This window comes from Mustelus asterias, chromosome 7 (assembly GCF_964213995.1).
Source record: "Mustelus asterias chromosome 7, sMusAst1.hap1.1, whole genome shotgun sequence".
NCBI lineage: Eukaryota > Metazoa > Chordata > Chondrichthyes > Carcharhiniformes > Triakidae > Mustelus > Mustelus asterias.
Genome location: NC_135807.1, coordinates 38,369,997 through 38,385,306, shown reverse-complemented (window position 1 = coordinate 38,385,306; position 15,310 = coordinate 38,369,997). Strand labels below are relative to the sequence as shown.

The window sequence follows — 15,310 nt, the reverse complement described above, 5'->3', positions numbered from 1 at the left end:
GTGGCCTGCATGTGACTTCAAACTTACACCAATGTGGTTGACTTTTAACTGCCCTCTTAAGTGGCCGAATAAGGTAGTCACTCACCTGCTATCAAGATATAAGCTTATATCTAGCTTGTTAAGTTATAAGCCCATTTTCTCTAAGGAAACCATGAAAGGATAAGATAACCATCTCCAATGAGATGACCTCAAGAGGTCAACACAGTAAGAAGTCTCACAACACCAGGTTAAAGCCTCTTTAACCTGTGCTTAATGCTCTCTCCACTCACATTGTCTGTACCTTTAAGACTTGATTAGCTGTAAAGACTCGCATTCCAATCATTATTTTGTAAATTGAGTTTGTGTCTTTATATGCCCTGTTTGTGAACAGATCTCCCACTCACCTGACGACGGAGCAGCGCTCCGAAAGCTAGTGGCTTTTGCTACCAAATAAACCTGTTGGACTTTAACCTGGTGTTGTGAGACTTCTTACTGTGTTTACCCCAGTCCAACGCTGGCATCTCCACCTCAAGAGGTCATGCAGAAGAACGTACCCAGAGCGAGTCACTAAAGGAGAATTCTGGCAGAGCCACAGTCATATATTCTTTCTTTGTGCAAACCGCAACGACCAACATCCCATCCGACGTGAAGAAGGCCTCGAACCCGGTCCCACTTACTGTGAAGAAACTGCAGGAAAAGGCGAGAAAGAGAAAAGTAAAATATGTCAGTGAATGTTCTAACCACTGCTTCGACACATCCCTGCTTCTTGGAAGTTTGTGTATAGATTTGGTCTCCTTATTTAAAGAGGGATATACTTCCATTGGAAGAAGTTCAGAGAAGGTTCACCAGGCTGATTCCTGGAATGAGGCGATTGCCTTATGAGGAAAGCTTGAGCAAGTTTGCCTATACTCGTTGGAGTTTAGAAGAATGAGAGATGATCTCATTGAAACATATAAGATCCTGTGGGGAATTGACAGGGTGGATGCTGAAAGGATGTTTCCCCTTGTGGGAGATTCGAACTAGGGGACGCAGTTTAAAAATAAGGAGCTTCCCATTTAAGACTGAGATGAGGAGGAATTTATTCTCTCAGACGGTCATGAGTCTTTGGAATTATTTTCCACAGAGAGTAGTGGAGGCTGAGTCATTGAATATATTCAAGGCCGAGCTAGGCAGATTTTTGAACGACAAGAGAGCCAGGGGTTATGGGGGACAGGCAGGAAAGTGGAGTTAGGACCACTCTTGATGACTGGTGAAGCAGGGCTCGATGGGCTAAATGGTCTACTCCTGCTCCTATTCATTATGATTTTATTAACCTTCCCTATTTGTACAAGTTGTCAATTCTTACCTGTACATTTGGGTGATGCTTGACCATTCCTACTTGTACAGACAGATGATACTTGACTATTATTTCCTTGATAGGTGGATAATACCCAACAGTTTTGAGTACAAAGGTGCCTTATATTTTACAATTCCTACCTGTATAGTTGTTTTCGTTTCGGTCTCTTGCTGAACAAGCAACTATCTTCCCGCTCCTCATTCAGACAGAGCCACGTGTGGAAAGCAAAACCATTACCCGGCCACTTTTGAATGGTGGGAACCATTATTCCAGCCATACTAGGAGTAAGGTCAAAATACTGCAGCACACTTTCAGACCCATCCTTCCTTGCCATAGCTGATAAGGCCCGAATGACACGGGCAGAGTATGGGTGTGCTTTTCCATCATCAGTCTGAAGTAGTTTTATTAGCTGACGAAGTTCTCCAGGTTGTATGGAGAGGCTACCCAGTACCTCCAGCAGGTCAATAAGGTTCTCGCCACACTTCCTGTCGAGCTGGGAATAACGGCCCAATGATTCCAGTGTGGCGCTGAGCATCCCAGCCTTCACACAGGTCATGCGAGTCCGCAAGGTAGCGCCACAAACTTTCTTCAGCCAGTTGGAGACAAAGATCTGTAGATTGCGAGATTTCAGGTCAGGAATCCACTGCACCAGGATCAACAGTGGCTGCTCATTATTGATTGTGATGAGGGAGGTCATGTTCTCATCTTCAATAGCCTGCAGATATAAGGGAATCGTTGTGAAATGCATTGATTGGAGTTTGTCATCATTACCTGTGCTGCACTGTGAGGCTCCCCAAGGTGGCTCTGATGGCTCTTTCTGTCATCTGGAAAGAAGCCATAATGGTGCACTGCTAATTTAACCTTGTGCCCGACTCATTCATGATTAATGGAGAGGATGAAAATTGGGTCCAATGTAGGAGGAAAAATCATGCAGTTGTAATGTATGCCTGCTCCTAGAATGTCCACCACCACCACCTCTTCAGGCCAATGAGGGAGAAACAATACATCACAAGCTGGCCGGCTATGCCCACATCCTGAGATCAAAATGGAAATTGGTCAGGAGCGGGAAGCCCACCGTCTACCTCCCTCTCTCAGCACAGGGCATTCATACCAAATGTAGCACATCTGGTGTACTGTTATCTCAGGCAGTGCCTTAACCACCCAGGAGCCATGCGCTTACCATGTTCATGAGTTCCTGCAGAAGATGCTTTGTTGGTTCTCCCTGGCTTTTGAGCACTTCATACAGATGTGAGTAACCAATCCGCTCCTTGAATACCTCCTGTTGGCAGAAAGTTATAGCTGCTAAATGAATTTCTTTAATATAATTTGAGTAGCTGCAAACATTGCAAAGGACAAACCATTCTTTAGAAATGGGAATATGACATTTTTTCCCCACTAACTACAAACAAAATCTTGTACCATCACAATGAATCACATCATTGCAATTCTACCAATAGGTTGTTAGATAAAAGAAAGATTATATCTTGCCTTTCATGTCCTCAGAACATCCAAACTTTACAGACAAGGAAGTACTTTTAAAATGTGCTTACCGTTGATACATAGGAAAATATGGCAGCCAAACTCTGCACAGGAAATTCCACAAACAACAATGAAATTATCAACAGATAATCTATTTTAGTGATAATAGTTGAGTAATAGATATTGGTTAGGACACCATGGAGAACACCCCAGGTCCTCTTTGAAATAATGTGTGGGATCTTTTGCCTCCATCTGAGAGGACAAATGGGGCCTTAGTTTAATGTCGCATGAAGAAATTCAACCATGGCCTCTGTAGCTCACTGGAAGACACAACATTGGTCATTTTGGCCCCAAGTTGCTGGGCAGCACGGTGGCACAGTGGTTAACACTGCTGCCTTACAGCGCCAGGGACCCGGATTCAATTCTGGGCTCAGGTGACTGTCTGTGTGGAGTTTGCACGTTCTCCCTGTGTCTGCGTGGGTTTCCTCCGGGTGCTCCGCTTTCCACCCACACTCCAAAGATGTGCGGGTTAGGTTGATTGGATATTCTAAATTGGCCCTTAGTGTCAGGGAGATTAGCAGGGTAAATACATGGGGTTACGGGGATAGGGCCTGGGTGGGATTGTTGTTGGTGCAGGCTCGATGGGCTGAATAGCCTCCTTCTGCACTGTAGGGATTCTATGGATTCTAAGTTCTGGAATTCATCTCCTAAGTCTCTTCACCTCTCTCGCTTCCTTTAAGACACTCTTTCCTCTTTCAAAGGTGGAGAAATTCCTTGATACTACACTAAAATGTCAGCCTCTATTATATGCGCAAATCTCCACAATGGAAAAGAACATTAGACAGTGAGATTGGTAAATATTAACAAATGAATTCCATAATATTGTTATTATGTTATAGGAGTGCCCCTAATGATTGTGCTTTTGGCAGGGAGAGGCAGGCATTTCTGCGGCAAGTTTTAACGGAGCACGTTTTAAAGTTCTGAGGTAGCATTCCCATTATCTGTTGTAATGGAAGGATGCCAATCCCAATGGAAGGGCTGCAGGGAGTTACAAAGGTCCAGAGAAAGAATGGATTTTGTGTCTTAAAGGAGCTGAAAAATTAGTCTTCTCTCCTGAAAAGTGAAGACTGAAAGGTGATATCACAGAAACGTTTGAAACCATGAAACTTTTGAATAAATCGGATACATGTAAACTCTTGTTCCATGAACACAATTTGAGCACTGAGTGTTTACAAAATAAAGTAGGAAATGGAGGAGGGTTTTTTCCAAAGAGAATGGTTAAGCATGTGACATGGGTGACTGGCAAGGCTTGTGAAGAAAACCTTCCTGGGTTTGAAAGGAGAAAATAGACAAGTTGTTGTCAACAAATAGGCTTCAGGGTTATACGCAATGAATTACAGGCATTCTGTGGATGGTTGTAGGAATGCACAGAAAGTCCTTTCCCTTAATGTTGGAATCTTGTTACAATGAAGTGCATGCTTCAATGTGAGAGATCTTATTACTAATTTGGGAAAGATCTGAGAATCATCCTCAAGAATATATAAATTGCTATGCACAACATAGGGGGAGGTAAGAACATAAGAAATAGGAGCAGGAGTAGGCCATCTAGCCCCTCGAGCCTGCCCCGCCATTCAATAAGATCATGGCTGATCTGAAGTGGATCAGTTCCACTTACCCGCCTGATCCCTACAACCCCTAATTCCCTTACCGATCAGGAATCCATCTATCCGTGATTTAAACATATTCAACGAGGTAGCCTCCACCACTTCAGGGGGCAGAGAATTCCAGAGATTCACCACCCTCTGGGAGAAGACGTTCTTCCTCAACTCTGTCCTAAACTGACCCCCTTTTATTTTGAGGCTGTGCCCTCTCGTTCTAGCTTCCTTTCTAAGTGGAAAGAATCTCTCCACCTCTACCCTATCCAGCCCCTTCATTATCTTATAGGTCTCTATAAGATCCCCCCTCAGCCTTCTAAATTCCAACGAGTACAAACCCAATCTGCTCAGTCTCTCCTCATAATCAACACCCCTCATCTCTGGTATCAACCTGGTGAACCTTCTCTGCACTCCCTCCAAGGCCAATATATCCTTCCGCAAATAAGGGGACCAATACTGCACACAGTATTCCAGCTGCGGCCTCACCAATGCCCTGTACAGATGCAGCAAGACATCTCTGCTTTTATATTCTATCCCCCTTGCGATATAGGCCAATATCCCATTTGCCTTCTTGATCACCTGTTACACCTGCAGACTGGGTTTTTGCGTCTCATGCACAAGGACCCCCAGCTCCCTTTGCACAGTAGCATGTTGTAATTTTTTTCCATTTAGATAATCCAATTTGTTATTATTTCCTCCAAAATGAATAACCTCACATTTGTCAACGTTATATTCCATCTGCCAGATCCTCGCCCACTCACTCAGCCTGTCCAAATCTCTCTGCAGACCTTCTACGCCCTCCACACGATTCACTTTTCCACTTATCTTTGTGACGTCTGCAAATTTTGTTACCCTACACTCAGTCCCCTCCTCCAGATCGTCTATATAAATAGTAAATAGTTGAGGCCCCAGTACCGATCCCTGCAGCACGCCACTAGTTACCATCCGCCAACCAGAAAAGCACCCATTTATTCCGACTCTCTGCTTCCTGAGGGATAGCCAATCCCCAATCCACGCTAACACCCTACCCCCAACTCCGTGTGACCCAATCTTCTTCAGCAACCTTTTGTGAGGCACCTTATCAAACGCCTTTTGGAAATCCAAAAACACCGCATCCACCGGTTCCCCTCCGTCAACCGCACTAGTCACATCTTCATAAACATCCAACACGTTCGTCAAGCAATGCTGCGTCTGCTTAATTGAACCATTCTTATCCAGATGGCCTGCTATTTCTTCTTTAATGATGGATTCCAGCATTTTCCCAACGACAGACGTTAAGCTAACCGGCCTGTAGTTACCCGCCTTTTGTCTATTTCCTTTTTTAAACAGCGGCGTCACATTAGCCATTTTCCAATCTGCCGGCACTACCCCAGAATCCAATGAATTTTGATAAATAACCACTAACGCATCTGCTATTACCTCTGACATTTCTTTCAGTATCCTGGGATGCATTCCATCCAGTAAAGGGGAGTTTGTGTTCTTGTGAATAAATCTTTGAAAAGAAAAAGACCCAGATTTGTCCTTTACCTCATGTAAGAAAAGAGAGTAGGGTGGCACCGTGACACAGCGTGAGGGATCCGGGTTCAATTCCCGGCTTGGGTCACTGTCTGTGTGGAGTTTGCACATTCTCCCCGTGTCTATGTGGATTTCCTCCCAGTGCACCGGTTTCCTCTCACAGTCCAAAAGATGTGTGGGTTAGGTGGATTGGTCATGCTAAATTATCAGGGGGACTAGCTAGGGTAAATGTATGGGGTTATGGGGATAGGGCCTGGGTGGGATTGTGTTCGGTGCAGACTCGATGGGCCAAATGACCTCCTTCTGCTCTGTTAAGACTCTATAATTCTACATTTGCCTCCAAAGCACTTCCAGATACAGCACAGTTAAACGTCGAGTAAGAATTCCTCTCTCCTGACTCAATGCTCAATTTTAGATGAACATCCACCTACTACATCAGAATAGTATTATTTATATTTGCCACACCAACTATCCTTTGGCCTCTCCACAATAGCCACCAGGAGCTGGTTTGAGATTGCAAGATTGCTTATCATGCGTGTCAGCAAAGCTTAGAACAACATCAGTCCATAAGCATGACCCTGAGCCTCCAGTAGCACGCCATTTTAACACTCCAGCTTGCTTTCATGTTGAGATCTCTCGGTGACATAAAGCGAGTTCAAGGAACAGCATAACATAATAAATCAAATTACTGTGGATGCTGGAATCTGAAACAAAAACATAAAATGCTGGAAAATCTCAGCAGGTCTGACAGCATCTATGAAGAGAGAACAGAACTAATGTTTTGAGACTGGATGACTCTTTGTCAGAGCACTCAAGGAACAGCACTTTGTTTTTCGATTAGGCACATGACAACTTTCTCGACTCAAGTTGAGTTTAATGTCTCCATTTTGTATGATTTCATGGCATGTTTCAGTCTTAACTCTTGTTTTTCTGGTTTGTGCTTTCAGGTGGAGCTGTTCATTATTCTACCAAACTACACTTCCAACTTTGCCCAGTTCTGCTGAGAAGTCATCAAGCTGAAACATTAACTCTGTTTCTTTCTCCACAAATGCTGCCTGACCTGCTGAGTATTTCCAGCATTTTCTGTCTTTAATCTTGAGAACAGCAATCCCTGACATTGGCAATCTGGCGGGCATACCTTGGCAGAGGGTGAGTTCTTCATTATTGCTGTTAGCACTCTGATAGCATGCACTGTGATGGAGTCTGACTCTTTCTCAAATACCTGCAAAGGATCCAGAGAATGGCAACAATACAATAACCCTGTAAGTACAAACATTATGACATTGCGCTGCAACAATCCATCACAGGAACCAGGCTGGCTATGATGTGTACGTTTGTTTGGTAAAGTAGATGAGGAAACAAGATCTGATTTTACCCCAGAAGGATTCCACTTGCATTCTTCTATGATTGTAATTTTCAGACAAAGACACCAACATCATTGACTCGTAGCTGCTCTCTGCAGTGGCCTAACAAGCCATTCAGCTGTATGAAACTGCTACAAGGATCAGCAGCAGTTCAAGGAAAGGTTCCACCACCACTATTTTACACCGGCACAATTCCCAGTCTTTGGCCTGCTCTTGTAACCACAGCATTTATATGGCTGGGCCAGTTCAGTTTCTGATCAATGGGAACCCTCGAGATACTCATTGTAGAGGATTCAGTGATGGTAATGCCATTGACTGTCAAGCAGAAATGATTAGATTCATTCTTGTTGGAGATGGTCATTGCCTGGCACTTGTGTGGTGCAAATGTCACTTGCCCCTTTATCAATCCAAGCTTGAATATTGTCCAGGTCTTTCTGCATATGGACATGGATGTCTTCAGTATCTGATGATCCACAAATGGTGCTGAACAATCTGCAATCATCAATGAACATCCCTACTTCTGTCCTTAATTTGGACAGAAGTGTTATCGGGGCAGCTAAGAATTAGAAATAAATACTATCCTTGCCAGCAACACACATCTGGAGAATGAATAATAATTTAACAAAACAAGCATTGGCCATTTATTTAACCAACATGGCTCGGGGGCAAATTTGGCAAAATTGTCACCTGTGATTTTTCTAGTGTGGGGTGATAGATTAGCTATTGGGAGGGGAAACCTGTCTATTTTACTTCGCTTCCTTAGCTCAGGAAATGACAGATTTAAGAAGCTCTACTGGGAATTTAATTGAGAACAACCATTTCAGCACCTCGGATCTTCTTGGCTTGTAATTTTAAATAGCACAATAGTAGCGCAAGTAGCGCAGAGCCACATATTGCGGTGTTCAGCTGAACGAAAACTTGTCAGTTCGCAAACATGCTTTAACATGTTTTTTTTCCTGGAAAAAATATCCAGATGAGAGGTATACCACCAGGCAATGTTATGTATAAATACGCATTCTGCAGCTACAGCAGTTAAAGGAAAAAAGACCAATTCCACTTTCTCATGGCCACTGGGGCGGGCCATCAGCAAGTGTGGTCTTGTTAGCCATGCACTGCATCCTGAGAATGAATGTAAACATAAGCTGGGAGAGAAGAGTGTAAAACATTCTGTAAAGCTCTAATCCATGTGCATGTGTACATTTGTTTGGGGTAGAATGAGGAGTGTTGTGACACATTAAAAAGGACTGCCGAATGTGGACATCACCTGCAAGGCTGGCATTTATCAAAATTCTTTCCCAAATTTGCTATTTTCTCCCAGACAGATCAAGGAATGTACCTACATTTTAATAAGTTTTATCAAAACCTCTAAGAGTCAAGAACATTCTTGTCTTTATCCTCTGGTCATAGCCAGCAATGCTCAACTGGATAATTGCAGACACAAGTCACCATGACGTTACATCACATAATATGTTCACCACAAACACAAGAATCAGTAAAAATGTTTTAATGATATTAAAAAATTAACATCACACCACAACATGTATGCAAAGATCACTTTGTTCCCCCTTGCTGCAGCAGAGATCATCTTCCACCACTGAACAGGAAGATCATGCAATGTGCAGACTGCAAATATCATTCCTAACCTTATACTGACCTCATAACATTACATTCAAGAAGTTTACTTTTCCCTCTCTCAATAAGCCACTACTTTCCTATGAAGCCCAATAGTTGGGCAACTCCAACTACACCTCTCAAAAGAATGTAGGATTGGAATAGGAATTCAGGTCTTTGAGTCTATTCTGCCATTCAATTTGATTTCTAAAAATTAATTTACGGGATGTGGACATCACTGGCTAGGCCAACATTTATTGCCCATCCCTAATTGTCCTTCAGAAGGAGGTGGTGAGCTGCCCTTTTGAACTGCTGCAGTCCCTGAGGTGCAGGTACATCCACAGTGCTGTTGGGGAGGAAGTTCCAGGAATTTGACTCAGTGATAGTGAAGGTTCAGCGATATATTTCCAAATCAGGTTGATGAGTGACTTGGGGGGGGGGAACTTCCAAGTGGTGTTCGCAGGTATCGACTGACCTTATCCTTCTAGATGCTAGTGGTCATGAGTTTGGAAGGTGCTGCCTAAGGAGCCTTGTTGAGTTCCTGCAGTGCATCTTGTAGATGGTAGACCCACTGTTCGTCAGTGGTGGAGGGAGTTCATGCTTTAGAAGGAGAGATAGTCAAGCAGGCTGCTTTGTCCTGGATGGCGTCAAACTTCTCAAGTAATGTTCGAGCTGCACTCATCCAGACAACTGGAGAGTATTGCATCACAGGATTTCAAGCCCCTGACCTACTCTGGTAGTCACAATATTTTTGTGGCTAGTCCAGTTCAGTTTCTGGTCAATGGTAACCCCCAGGTGGTTGACAGTGGGGGATTCAGTGACGGTATTGCCATTGAGCGTGAAGGGGTGATGGTTAGATTCTCTCTTTTTGGAGATGGTCATTGCCTGGCACTTGTATGACGTGATGGTTACTTGTCACTTGTCAGGCCAAACCTGGATATTGTCCAGGTTTTGATGCATTTGGACATGGACTGTTTCAGTATCTGAGGAGTTGATTATAACTGACTTGTACCTCAGCTGTACCTACTTTCGCTCCATTTCTCTTAACGCCCCTACTGATTTAAAATTCTTGATCTCCTTAACAGCGCTATGGGTGTACCTCAGAATGCCTGAACACCCAGCTCCAATTTTAACCATTGTGCATCCTCTTGGATTTCCCCATGAGACAAAATGATTTATTTGTATCTACCCAATAGAATCCCTTTACCATTTTAAACAGTTAGGTCACTCCTCGAACTTTTATGCTCTGGGGAATGCAAGCCAATGAACCTGAACTTGTAATTTAACTCTTTCAGTTCTGGCATCATTCTGGTAATGCTCTCTCTCCAGACCATTATATCCTTCATGAGATGTGGTTTCCAGACGTGAATACAGTGCTCCAGAAGGAGTCTAACGCTAAGGTTGTGTGCAGCAGAAGCATCTCCTTTACATTTCTGTAATCTCGCCCCCTTGAAATTCCATTCATTTTTTGATCACATTTTGTAATATTTTGCTTGCCGTTAGGGATGTGCTCCTTACCACTCAAATACCTTTGTTTTTCCATAATTCTTAAACTCCCACCATTAACAAAGTATTCTAATTTGTTCTTCTTGGTTCAAAGTGGATGACTTTGCACACTGAATTCCATTTGCCAGTTTTGCCCATTCACTTAATCTATGTCCCGGCACATTTCTGCTCTTGTGCGGACAAACCTGCCCGTTGGCTTAAGAGCCTCAAAGAATTCAACTAAATTGGCCAAACATGACCTACTCTTCAAAAATCAATGCTGACTCATTTTGATTAGCTGAAGTGGACGGAATGTACTAGTGTGACGCTATATCACAGCACAGTATCACAATAGATTTATATATTTCATGTCAGTATATGAAGTCTGTATTTCGGTATTTGCACCTTCTTGTTGTGGGGTGATGTTATTATCTTCACAATCATGCATTTCAATAAAGCAAATCAGATAATGCTGATGATTGGCAGACTTATGGAACACAGGACAAGAGACAGGATCAGCACCTCCAGCAGCCAGCTGGTGTCAGCATGCTGTAATTCTCCATACATATTTCACAGATGAAGATTTGCTTTCAGATTTGCTTTGCTTTTTTTTTTAAAAAAGCTCCTTCTTTTCCAGTACACAAGTTATGTCTTGCCTCCTTTTAAGGAGGGGTGAGGAGTGAAGGAGAATAGAAAACACAGCAGTAGAGATTATCAAGGGGATTGGGGACAAAGAGGAACAGGGGAGAAGCAGCAAAAGGAAAGAGAAAGGAAAAGGAGAGAGAGTAGGAAAACAACGAGAAAAGGGTAAAGCGGAACAAAGGACAAAGAAAGAGGAAAGGAGAGAAATGAACTGAAAAGAGAGAATGAATGAGGGAGAATGCAACAGAAACAAAGTAGGGAAATTAAAGAAAGCATGAGTGCAACAAACCAAAATAGTAAAGGGAAATAAAAAATGATAGAAATTTATCAAAATGTTTGGAAGAGAATGGGAAAACACAGGGAGCATGAGAGAAGTAGAGAGAAAGGACAGAGATACAAATAAGGGAAAGAATGCAACAGACATCAGGACAAAACTAAAAGTGAAAGGGAACAAGAGAGACAGAGATAAATGGGAATGGAGGAGGGTCAATTTCAAAGTTGTTGATGACACCATGCTGACATCAGGCCTGGCCATTTTCTCCAGAGTATCGACGTCTCCAGTAATACCTTGCTGAGATTGATTTCAGTCAGTAACTGAGTGGCAAGATCACTCCCACCCTTGCTGTCATCCTTAGACCTACTGCTTACATAGAGCTGTCAAAGAGAGGGTGAAGGGTGGGTAGGTGAATGAGGGAGGAGTTGGAAAAGCGACAAAAAGAGAGGAAAAAAACATGACATCAGAAACCAGACAAAGCTTGCAAAACACACAACAGTGCAAACATCAAATCATCTTTAATGTTAACTCTCAGGTTAAAAAGCGTTGGGGGGAAATGTGGAGGGGTGAGGTGTTTTTGTTTTAAGCGTTCATCCATTTTACCCAGAAACATATTGACCCTGAACTCTTGCAGGGGTTCCTTTGATGTCTTGTTATAACTTGGGTGGGAGATAGATGTAAGGTTCCAGAGAAACATGCTAGGAGATCCCCTCTTGCGGAAATTTGATATGATCCATGAAGTTGGGTCTGTATCCAAGTTTAAAAAAGTTATTTTCTAAGACTGCAGAGATAGAAAATTCAAACTAGTATGGAAGCTGATCAGAAAATGGCCAACCACCATGGCACAGTGCTACTGACCGAGCGCACTGTGGATCCAGCCGGCACTGATACTTTTCAGATTGGATCAGCTCATAGATTGGTTTGAAGTTGAAAGCTTGCTCCTTCTCACTGCTGTTTTCAAAGGAGCCACTGCAGGATGTTCTGGGGTCCCATGCTCTGTGCAGCTAACAAAACTGAAGATTATATATGACACTATCTTTTGTAGATATCTTATCTTCCATTACAATGACCCTCAGCCTGGACCAATGCCCTTCAAAGATGTACAAACCAACATCCTTGTAGACTGATTGGTCACACAAACACGCTCCTTCTCATATTACTCGTACTCACTTGCAAATTCTAATTCACTCACTCTTGCACTCCATGCACATGCTTGTAAGCAGTCAGACTCAATCACATACTCATTTGCATCTATTTATGACCACACATTGATATATAAACTCATTGGCATATGCTCTGGCTCAGCTATATACTCACACACAGGCAGGCTTACTGTTTTTGAAAAATCACATGGATGCTGTGGGGGCTGGTGGTCCCTTCGACCAAATTATATCTCAGATGGTGATGACGAAAATCTAAACCCCATGAGTTTGCGTGTCCAGAGAATAGTGGGTTTGAACTCGATGATTCCATTCACTGCATGGTTGAATAGCCAACATTTTCAATTTCAAGGCTGATACACAAAGAATAGCCAGTTTGATTGGGTAATAAATGGTGGCCAGTACCTGACCAAAGAACCAGAAGGATTGGAATCATGGAATGTTACAGCACAAAAGGCCATTGTTCAATCCATCGTGTCAATGCCACCTCTCTGAAAGAGCTATCCAATTAGTCCCACTCCCCCTGCTCTTCCCTGATAGCCCTCCCACAAGAAGGGAGAAAACTGGGGTAACAAATGATAAGAGATGTTCTCCCCAAGCTTCAACCTATCTTGAGTCTTGAATTTGAGTTTCAGATTTTGAGTATTCCTTTTCATCCACATAATCTTCAGTTGCCCAACTTCACTTTTAAGCATCCAGAAGAATGAAAGCATAGCAAGGCAACAGCAAGCAATAAGATGGGACTATACGGTAAGCCGTCCATACCTTGCTGTTCTGGATGAGTCGGATGATGTGCTCAAAGCAGTTATTATTAAGAAACACCGTCTGAAGCACAGCTCGATCCTTACAATTCAACATGTCTGAGATAGCACCTGCAACACAAAATATGCAATCTAGCATCACAGCAGCGCAGTGAGATAAGAGGTGCAACTTGAGCAATCCACAGTGGCTCAGTTAGTACCACTCTTCCTCAGAAACACAACACAGGAATTGCTAGACAAAGAAAATAGCAAGTTCCACTTAGTTTTCCTTACAACATCCAGGTAGTCGCATGAAACAATGATAAAAGAGTTGTTGGCTATTCATAGTAATCAATTTCTATCAGTTAGTCTATAACAGTCTTAAAGTTTAAAGTTTTTAAAAACATTTATTTATTAGTGTCACAAGTGGGCTGACATTAACACTGCAATGAAGTTACCGTGAAAATCCCTTAGTCGCCACACTCCAGCACCTGTTTGGGTACTCTGAGGGAGAATTTAGCATGGCCAATGCACCTAACCAGCACGTCTTTCGGACTGTGGGAGGAAACTGGAGCACCCGGAGGAAACCCACGCAGACATGGGGAGAACCTGCAGACTCCGCACAGTGGCCCATGGCCGGAATCAAACCTGGCTCCCTGGCGCTGTGAGGCAGCAGTGCTAACCACTGTGCCACCATGCCTCCAGTTCCAAATATGACAAGAGGAAAACTCAAGTGGTGGAATGATTTAGGAACAAAAATTAAAAGTCACCTCCGAAGCATGCTCCACGTTCCATGTCACGTCTCAAATTATTCATATATTATATTACAAATTATTATTTTCCGAGAGGTATCTAATTTTCATTTGAGCTATATTCTTTGATAGTCTCCCTATGCAGCTTGCTCTATACATAAATTGACTCCTCACTCTCTGAAATAATGCTGCTGAAAATTAGTTTAGAATTTACCCCCTATCAAACACAGGTCACAGAGGCACAAAGATAACTTTACTTACTGAGCATTTCGATCCGCAGGGTGATGAAACCATCCTCTAGTCGGGTTTTCGTCCCCTCTTCCAGGACGGCCACTGGCCTGTCAGCATTCAACAACTTAAAGTAGCTGTCCAATATTGTCTTGATCGTCACTCTCCTCTGGTCAAGACTGCTGGCATGGAGAATATGGATCATTCCAATTAGGCACTTCAAGGAGACTTGCAACAGCCTGGTGTCCTTTTGCTCCTGAGTTCCTGTGTCACATGAGGTCCTGAGAACCAGCATAAGCACCTCAACGGAGTTTGGGGTGATGGCAAGTAGTGCATTTTGCTGCATGGAGAAGAAGAGAGAGACTTAAACCTGGCCCTCCAGGACTGAATAGTCATGTGTCAAATGGACCTAGTTTTAAAGTTTATTTATTAGTGTCACAAGTAAGGCTTACATTAACACTGCAATGAAATTACGGTGAAATTCCCCTAGTCGCCACAGTCCAGCGTCTGTTTGGGTCAATGCACCTAATCAGCATGTCTTTCAGACTGTGGAAGGAAACCAGAGCACCCGGAGGAAACCCACGCAGACACGGGGAGAACGTGCAAACTCCACACAGGTAGCAACCCAAGCCAGGAATCGAACCCAGGTCCCTGGCGCTGTAAGGCAGCAGTGCTAACCACTGTGACACCGTGCCGCCCTAAACCAATAGGACAAAAATCTCGCCGTTTATGTCAAAGGCAGGATGGTCTGTCCTGCCAGCTTGCCATTCCAGTAGAGAAAACACTTCCTGGTGTAATTGAATGCCTTCTGAGAATAAAATGTGTTTGAATGAAATAGGTGACTCAGTATTTGGGCTGATGCATAGGGAGAGTTTTCTTTTAATCTAGCAGTAACTATATTCCTGTGAGAGAGAAAGAAATAGAGAGATACAGGGGTAGGTTGAGAAGAGATACTTAGAATGGGATAAAGCTCACATGGCGTATAAACACTGTTTGAGTTTTGAAATGAAACCAGTTTGATTGACACATATGGCTTTTACTAGTCATGTGACTGCACCATGAGGTTGCCTCTGAAGGTAGACATCTTAAG

The 15,310-nt window shown here is 43.2% G+C and overlaps 1 protein-coding gene across 4 annotated transcripts in view; it reads right to left on the bottom strand.

Annotated features, from left to right (window-relative positions):
* nbeal2 (neurobeachin-like 2) overlaps positions 1-15,310 on the bottom strand; it is a 231,847-nt gene that overhangs the window by 100,379 nt on the left and 116,158 nt on the right. For 2 of the 4 annotated variants that reach the window (XM_078215895.1, XM_078215896.1), the window contains exons 8-14: positions 14,254-14,560; positions 13,266-13,372; positions 11,634-11,720; positions 7,103-7,186; positions 2,496-2,594; positions 1,456-2,030; positions 534-666 (exon numbers count right to left, since the gene is read on the bottom strand). In XM_078215895.1, coding sequence (XP_078072021.1) covers positions 534-666; positions 1,456-2,030; positions 2,496-2,594; positions 7,103-7,186; positions 11,634-11,720; positions 13,266-13,372; positions 14,254-14,560 — 1,392 coding nt within the window. The remainder of the gene's footprint in view (positions 1-533; positions 667-1,455; positions 2,031-2,495; positions 2,595-7,102; positions 7,187-11,633; positions 11,721-13,265; positions 13,373-14,253; positions 14,561-15,310) is intronic. The other 2 variants (XM_078215897.1, XM_078215899.1) reach the window with 2 other exon arrangements.